Source organism: Belonocnema kinseyi, chromosome 6 (genome assembly GCF_010883055.1).
Source record: "Belonocnema kinseyi isolate 2016_QV_RU_SX_M_011 chromosome 6, B_treatae_v1, whole genome shotgun sequence".
NCBI lineage: Eukaryota > Metazoa > Arthropoda > Insecta > Hymenoptera > Cynipidae > Belonocnema > Belonocnema kinseyi.
This window is the reverse complement of record NC_046662.1, coordinates 32,924,321-32,933,668: the sequence shown is the minus strand read 5'-3', so window position 1 is coordinate 32,933,668 and position 9,348 is coordinate 32,924,321. Positions and strand designations below refer to the sequence as shown.

At 25.4% G+C, this 9,348-nt stretch overlaps 1 protein-coding gene across 1 annotated transcript in view; it reads right to left on the bottom strand.

Annotated features, from left to right (window-relative positions):
• Nucleotides 1–9,348, bottom strand: part of LOC117175323 (ATP-dependent 6-phosphofructokinase) — a 52,517-nt gene that overhangs the window by 17,727 nt on the left and 25,442 nt on the right. The window contains exons 8-10 of the mRNA XM_033365032.1: nucleotides 7,788–7,978; nucleotides 5,374–5,406; nucleotides 3–57 (exon numbers count right to left, since the gene is read on the bottom strand). Coding sequence (XP_033220923.1) covers nucleotides 3–57; nucleotides 5,374–5,406; nucleotides 7,788–7,978 — 279 coding nt within the window. The remainder of the gene's footprint in view (nucleotides 1–2; nucleotides 58–5,373; nucleotides 5,407–7,787; nucleotides 7,979–9,348) is intronic.

Here is a 9,348-nt window from a genome sequence, read left to right as displayed (position 1 = left end):
ACTGGTGCCTTCAATCTCGTCAACATTTTGTAGGTTTCCAAATTTCGCACGAATCCCCTGAAAAGATGGAAATAATGAGAATGTTAAAAACTGATTTTTTTTTCATTCAAGTCAAATTTTTTTAAATAGTGTCAAGATGGTGTCATAAATTTGTTCAAGTATTGAAAAAGAACTTCTATTTTTATTTAAAATGTTATTATTTACTTTATGAATGATCAAAATTCCTATTTATTTATAGCAGGCTTCGTAGTCATTCTCTCTTTTCTCATTTTAATAGACTTAATGGAATTAATAGACTTAATATAATCCTTTCAAAATTCATCACTTTCTGTAAAAATTTCACCTTTTTTGATTAAAAATTAATATGTTTCGATTGAAAATTCACATTTTGGGGTTAAAATTTCAATAATTTTGGTATAAAACTTAACTATTCAGTTGAAAATGTATGCAATTTGTTTGAAAATTCATATGTTTTGATAAAAAATCAAATTTTTTGGATAAAAATCAAGTTTTTTGTTGAAAATTTGTCTTTATTAGTTAAGGGCATGTGACACAGCTAAATACCTATATTATCGACCTCACTTTTTCAGTTCACTGAATGTTTTTTTGAACCTAAGAACTTTTTTTGTATATAAAATATCGAGCTGAAACTTTGGAAAATGTATTAGAGTACAATAAAGTACGTTTAGGTACTGCATTTTGGTAGGAACTTCACTGAAAATTATTTTATCTTTTTTCTGAACCTCGACATTTTTTGAACGTTCGAACTTTTTTTATACATAAAATATCGGTCTCAAACTTTGAGAAATTGATCGGCATCAGCTGATAACGTTGTACACGAAAATACGAACTCTCTAGAGCCTCGTCTAGAGGCCGCCAGGGTTCGCATATTCGTGTACAACGTTATCAGCTGATGCCGACGGAATTGATAGTAGAAATTTATTTTTTTACATCTTTTATTATTAAGATTTGTACTTGAACGTAGTTTTCTTTCGGCTCTTACATTTCTCAAAGTTTGAGACCGATATTTTATGTATAAAAAAAGTTCGAACGTTCAAAAAATGTCGAGGTTCAGAAAAAAGATAAAATAATTTTCAGGGAAGTTCCTACCAAAATGCAGTACCTAAATGACTTTCTTGTACTCTAATACATTTTCCAAAGTATCAGCTCGATATTTTATTTACAGAAAAAGTTCTTAGGTTCAAAAAAACATTCAGTGAACTGATAAAGTGAGGTCGGTAATATAGGTATTTAGCTGTGTCACATGCCCTTAAGACCAGCTGTTTCCCATTAAAATATATTTTTTTTTTAAATATAAACTATCACATTTTTCGTTGAAAATTTATCTTGTTATGTTAAAAATTTAACTCCTTGGTTAGAAGTTGAACTACTTTCTTCAAAGTTGATTTTTTTTACGATTCTTAACTTTAGTTGACAATTCCTTTTTTTTTAAGGTAATTGTTTTAACTGAAAATTTAACTATTTTGTTGAAAATTCCTATTATTTACTTCAAAACTTAATAGTTTGGTGTAAATTTAAACTATTTGGTACAAAATAAAAATGTAAAGTAGAAAATTAGATTTAAAAAAAATTTATTTCTCTTCAACCAAAATTTATCTACTCTCTTTTTTGTTCAAAATTTATATTTTTTTTATAGAAAAATTCAACTGTTTGGTTACAAAATATTAGAAATGAAACAAATATAAACTGAATACTAATAAAAAAAATGTGGACTAACAATCACATTTTGACTAAATTACATAAAGATTTTCATTTTATGTAATTTGGTAAAAATTCGTCTTTTTTGTAGAAAATTAATATTCTTAATTTTAAATTTATGTATTTCGTTGAAAAATCACCTTTGTTGATGGAAAATAAACTTTTCGGTAAAAAAATCCAGTATTTTTTTGAAAATTCGCATTTGTTGGTTACATTTAGCTGTTTTTAAAAATTTGTCATTGAAATCTTTTTTTGTTCAAATATAAACTATTACAAATTTCGTCGAAAATTTAAAACCAAATAATTGAAAAAATTCAAGCAGAAGAGATAAATTTTTAATAAAGTAATTGAACTTTTAGCTAGAGTTGAATTTTCAAACAAAAAAGATTAAACTTCGACCAAAAGTAGAATTTTTAAGCCATAAAGACGATTTTTTTACGAAGATATTTAAATTATCCACCTAAAAACTCGAATTTTCAACAGAAAAAATAATTTCCCACAAATAATGGTGAACTTCCAACAGAAAAATTAAATTGAAAAAAATTATTATTTTTCAAACAAGACAAATTTTGTAGAATGCAGTTGAATTTTCAACCAAAACGAATCACTTTATAAAACAACACTTTATAAACCAAAAATATGTATTATGAATAAAATATTTTGAATTTTGAACCAAATGGTCGAACATTAAAAAAGGAGAGATTAAACCTCAACCAAAAACCATTATATTCTCGACCAAATAGTTGAATTTTTAAGCAAAACAGACATATTTCCTAGAAGAAAGTTGAATTATCAGCGTGAAAAGTTAAATTTTCAACAAACACACCGTTTTCATTTAATGAATATGAATTTCTAACCAAATAGTTTAATTAAAAAATAATTACAAATAATTAAATAATAATTACAAAATAGATGAATTTTTGAACAAATGGTTGGATTTTCATGCAAAAAGACCAATTTTTTAGAAGATATTAAATTATCAACCTGAAAAATTTAATTATGAAAGAAGAAATATGAATTTTTAATCAAATAATTAAATTTAAAAAAAATTAATTTTCAAACAAGGCGAATTTTTCAAAAGACAATTAAATTAGCAACCAAAAACGATTATTTTTCCAACATAAAAAATTAATTTTTAATTAAGTAAAATCAATTTTTACCCAAAGAGATTATATGTCCCACAATAGTTGAATTTTTGACAGAAAAATATGAATTTAGAACAACATAATTGAATTTTCAACCACACAAAAAAAATTTCAAGCGAAGAATACGAATTTTCTAGAACAGTTGAATTATCATCTAGAAAAGATTAATTTTCAATAAATGGATGAATTTTTAACCAAATGGTTGAATTATTATACCAGAAAGACCAAGTTTTTAGAAGCTAGTTAAATTTTCAACAGAAAAAAAGTAAATTTTAAACCAAAAATTCTAACTGTGAGCAAAAACAATGAAACTTCAATAAAAAATAGTAGGAGTTTCTTATTGGATTCTATTATTCTTTAAAAAAAGAGGAATAAGGGGAAATCTGTGAAGATTTGCAATTTGACAAAATTAAATCTTTGAATATACGAATTTATGAAATTAGAAATCTTTGGTGAGAAATTATGAAATTTTGAAAATTCTTGATATATATTATCCAAGAATACATTAATAAAGTTGAAACAAAAATGTTGGAAAAATTGAAACATTTTTCTGCTGAAAGAAATATTTATTATAAAATACATGCTCAATGTTGTAAAATGTTGATTGTATTAGATTTTATTAGAATTTTTAGAATACATTGAAAGCTGAAATAACTTGAGAATAGCTTTTTAAAGAATTGACAAAATGCCTTCATTGCTTATTTGATAGAGTTTTGATTGTTTTCAATCTATTTTAGAGAAAGAATTTCAGGGTGGCCGTTTTAGTTAAAGAAAAAATTCCCGGTCATTTCCCGGTTCGCAAACATTTTTCACGGTCAATGGGATTTGAAAAATCGAACTCGAAAGCTAAACAATTTTAATTTTGAATTAATAAAAACTGAGCTGAAAATTAAAGCACTCAAAATGGAACTTTTCAATTTTAAACTTTTAAAATTTAAGTTTCAAAGTTTTTAAATTAAGAAATGTTGTATTCAAATGCTTAATAATTTACACATGTACAATTGAAGCTACTAATACTTTATCATTTTCAATGATCTACATTAAAAAATCAATAATTAAATTAAAAAAAGTTAAATTATATCATTTTAAATCATTTTAAAAGGGTGGCCATTTTAATTGCATCAAAATTCCCGGTCATTTCCCGTTTTTCCCCGTTTCGCACACATTTTTTACGGTAAATTAACAATTAAACGATTAAATTTATGTTATAAACTGATAACTGCTTAAATTAAAAGTTAAATTATTTTCATTTTACATAGTTTAAAAATCTTCTAAAATCTTCCTAAAATGTGTTCTTAAATCCTGCAAATTAAAAATATTTCCTTGAAATATTCGAGATTCATTGGTGCCAATTTTGGAACTCTTTTTAAATTCTTTTAAGTATTCTCTTAAAATTAATTTTTCAAAATAAAGACATTTTTAATTTTCTTCTAAATTTGTTGTTGTTTGATACCTGCAAAAATCTGCAAATAGCCTGATTTTGTCGATATACGTAGATACTTCGTTTAAATTATTTGAAGTACTTTCAAACTTTAAATTGTGAATTTGTTCAGACCTCCTAAACATCTCTTAAATTTACTCAAATTTTGTCTAACAATAGCTTTTCAATATTTATTATAATCAAAATTCAAATATTTTACTTGTAAATAAATTTTTTTCAAATATAACAATTAAAATTGTAACGTTTAAAGTTTAGTTTTTAATATTTAACTTATAGATACTGATTTTTAATTAACAATCAAATAAATTTAAATATTAAACACTTGTTATTTTTCCTAATTACAAAATTTCAGAGTTTCAAATTGTAGACTAAAACAATATTTTTTATTGATTAAAAGCCTTCAATTATGAATATATTATTTTGAAGTTATTTTAAAATTAAAAATAGTTTATAAAATTTCAATTGGGCATTCACATTTGTTTAACTACTAAGACTTCTCAATTGCAACAGTCTAATGTTTAACGTTAAAAACTGGAAACTCTTAAATTTTAAACTGATTCCTAATCGTCTTGTGAAATCAATTATTATTCAATTGTTAATATTTAATGTATAGCTCAATTATAAAAATCATCAGATTTTATGTTCGCATTTGATCAACTAAAAAGTTTTTAAAAATAAAAAATTGTCTATTTCAAAAGCTAGTAATTTTAAATTTTTTAAGTATTTGAAACTGCATTTTAAAATTCTTTAAATGGAAAATTTAAAAGCGAAAATTTTTCAAAATAGGCATTGTAAAATGAATGATATCATATTTGAAAAAGATAAAAATTCAACTGATTATTTTAAAAACTATTGATGTTAAACTTGGACAGATTATCTTTTCTACAAATTTGCAAAATATCCCCGGTAAAAAAATAAATTCACGGTTATATCTCGGTTTTTACCAGTCTCGCAAACTTCCTGGTCATTCCTGGTTTTCCAGATCAGAGGCCACCCTGGAATTTTTACTCATATTGTTAATATTATAACAACTAAAGATCGGTACTGTATAGTGTATAGTATACTTACTTGCGCATGTGTGAAAAAATCAGAAATTTCTCTCTAAAAAAAAAAAGTAAAAAAAAGTAAAAGAACAAAATTCGTGATCTTAAATACAGGCCTCAGAGTCCTCAAGGGATAAAATATAGGAACCAAAGGGTCCGAATTAAATTCCAAAAAATTCAAATGAAATGGAAAAAATTTGAATACAAAAAAAATTAAATTGATTGCGGTAAAACTGAAATGGGTTTAAAGGAATTTAAGGTAAATGAGAAGAATTCAATGAAATTGATAAAAACTCACGGTGAGGCTAAAAGAACTTAGGACCAATGAAATCAAAACCTTTAAAAATTAAAAAAAAATCTATTGAATTAAACAGGATTGAGTGAATTTAGAAGAATTCAAGTAAATTACAAAAAATCAAGAGAGTTCCAAAGAATTTAAAAGAATTTAGAGTGAAATCCAAAAAATTGTAATCTCTTCAAATCTAGAAAACACTCTTAATTTTTAACCAAAGAAATGACTAATGACTACAAATAAATTAAATTATAATCAAAAGAATTCAAATGAATTGGAAAATATTGAAGGGAAGCGGGTATAATTCAATAAAATTCATTTAAAAAATCAAGTTGAATTAAAAAAATCAAATAAATTAAAAACAATTCAAAAATATGAAAAAATTAATTTAATTGAGTAAGCTTGAAATGAGTTTAGAAAGATTGAAGAGAATTTAAAAGAATTTGATGAAATTCCTAAGAATTTAAGATGAGTTTTAAAGACTTCAAGATGAATTAAACAAAAACTTTAGAAAAATCCACTGAATTGAGTCAAATTGAGTAAATTTAGAAAGATTCAAAAGGATTGAGAAAAAATCCAGCATAAATTAATAAGAATTCAGGCCGAATTCCAAATGAATGGAAAAAAATATTTGAAATCCATTAAAATATCATAAAATATCGTGAATTTATATGAAATTTGGTATTTCCGGAAATCCTAGAAAATTCATTAAAACACCTTCAGGGCTCTCAAAACTCCATAAAATATCCTGCAGCCTTACAGTTCCTGTAAAATCCTATCATATCTTCGGAAATTCTATGAATTTTTTTAAAACTGCATTCAAAAATTTTAAAACCTTTAAAATGATTAGAATCCTTGGAAATCCATGGGAATTTTTTTAAATATACCAAAAAAAATGGTAAAATCTTTGAGATCCCTTTAAACTATTGAAATCAATCAAAAAGTTCTGAGATTTTTTTTTAATGTCCTAAAATATTTCAAATCCTCCAATATCTTTTGAAATTTCTTGAAACTACTTTAAGATCTTGAAAATTTCTAGGAATCTTTTACAATACCTTCAATTATTACAAATTCTTTAAAAACGCATTAAATTACTGAAATCTATAAAAAGTTTCTTTGTAATATTTCAAAATAAGCTAAAATATTTTAAACTTTTTAGACTTTCAACATATTTCAAATCCTTTGAATATTTTATCAATTGTTCCACAGGGGAAAACTAAATTAAAACTTTTAAAATATAGACAAAATCTATTAAATTGAAGAGAATTTCATAAATTTAGAAGAATTCAAGTAAATTAAAAAAATGCAAGTGAGTTCATAAAATTTCAGAGCATTTCAAAGAATTTAGGAGAAATTAATAAGAACTCAGTGTACATTCCAAAACTCTTCAAATCTTTCAAAACCGATGAAATACCTTACTTCTTGTGAATAAATCCCTTAAAATCATCGAAATCTTCGGAAATCTTATGAAATAACGTGAAATCTTTTAAAATATTTTAAAACCTTATTGGCCCTATAAAATCGTTCCATATCATCTGAAATTCTACCAAATTCTTTTTCCTACCATATTTCAAACGCTATGAAATCCCTTGAAATGATTAAAATCTATTAATAATTTCGGGGAATCTTTAAAAATTAAGAAATAGGTACAGACCTGAATTGTAGTGATTAACCCTTGAGTTAATTCATTGAAAGAAAAGTCACTAATGTGATCTTTTCATTTAAAAAATTGAATAAAAAGTGATTTGAGAAAAAAGTTAATAATAGTGACTGTGTGGCAGCCCTGATTATTTTGTACAGTTACTTCTTACAGAAAATTCTCTGATATTTGCTATTTTTTGTAATGCCTACTCCATAGGGACCAAATCTTGAAATTAGGGTACTTTAGGGACCTCAACTGAATCTAGGGTGCAATAGTGGAAAGAGGGACCGGTCTGTGAGGCCCGTAAATAAAATTCACAGCGTTTCCTCGGTTAAATAAAATGCCCGGGTTTTTCCAGATTTCCCGGTTTGTTAGACACCCTGCTGTTCATATAGTTTGGAACCTACCAAAAAAACTTAATAAAGAAAAAAATTAAAATAAATTATCCGGTATTTATAATTTCCAAAGATTAAAATAGAAATAAAAATATTACGTGAAAACTCACTTTCCACGAAGATGAACAGCCAGATCCCAGTTTTTATCTGCCATGGCTTTAGCAACGGCTTGCGTGCGACGAACACATTCCATAAGAGGTAAACGAACAGCTTGATTTCCGTCGAGAGTAACGACACAAGCTTCAGTTTCGGGTGTTGCTTCCATCAGCGCCATGACTGCTTCCGCACCCATTCGACATCCCTATTCAAAGAAAATAACAGAAATAATTTTAGTGTGGCGATTAGACGGACGATTTCAATTTTCCGGGTTTTCTCGAATAAGTTTTTCAATTTTCCCGGTCAACCAAAAGTAACATATTCATACTTTTGCCACTAAAAGGGCAACAATTTATTTGAATTCATGAGTTCATTCTAAAGATTCTTCAACACAACAGAGAAAAACATTGCAAAATAAATAGTTTTTTTAAACAAATACTTAAATTTTCCACTAAAAAATGTCAATTTTCAACCAAAAATGAAAGTTAAATTTCCAAGATTAAAAAAAAAACGGATTTTCAACAAAATAGTTCAATTTTCAACCTAACTTATGGGTTTTCAACTAAAATGATGAATCTTCAACTGCAATAGTTCAATTTTGAACCAAAAAGATGCGTTTTTAACTAAAATAATGAATGTTCAACTGAAATTGTTCAATATTCAACTCATTGTTTAATAAATAAAAATTGAATGTTCAACAAAAGAGATACATTTTTCAGTAAAATTATGGAACAATAGTTACATTTTCAGTTAAAAAATGCCTTTTCATACAAAAAAAAAAACAAGATTTCAATCAAATAACTCAACTCTCAACCAAAGGAATTTTTTTTAAAATTAAAATGATGAATCTTAAACCACGAAAAGTAATTTTTAACAAAAGAATTTAACTTTCAACCAAGCAATTTTATTTCCAACCTAAAAGAGGAATTTTCAACTAAGATGATCAAACATTTAAGTGAAATATCTCAATTTTTAATGGAAAACAAGCATTTTTAAACAAAAAGAACAATTTTCTACCAAAAAGATAGATTTATTAAAAAAATACGTGGATTTTCAAAGAAAGAGTTGAATTTTCAAATAAAAAAGAAAAATTTTAATCCAAATTGTTCAATTTTGAACTAGAAAATATCGGTTTTGAATAAAGAATGGAACAGATAAATTTTCAGTTGAACAATTAATTTTGAAACAAACTGATGAATTCTTAACTAAAATGATGAATCTTCAGCTGAAATATTTGAATTTTTTAACAAAAACCTTTAACAAATAATACCTAGCCATTTTTTAGATTTTCATTACTCATTGGTGGGATGAAATTTACCCAGTGAGACTAAAATGCGATTCTTCTGAAGTGTGAATAATTAGGGTTGAATGACTAGAAAATGCCTTTTAAACCTTTTAATATACCATAAAATGTTTCAAATAATTTGAGATACGAGGGTAGTTCAATAAGTCCTTAGAATGAAGTATAAAAATAATTTTTTTCGGGTAAATTTTTTTTTATTTTTCAACATAATCTCCTTGGAGCTCTATACACTTGGTCAATCGCTTTTCAAGTTTTTTTAATCCTTCAGAAAA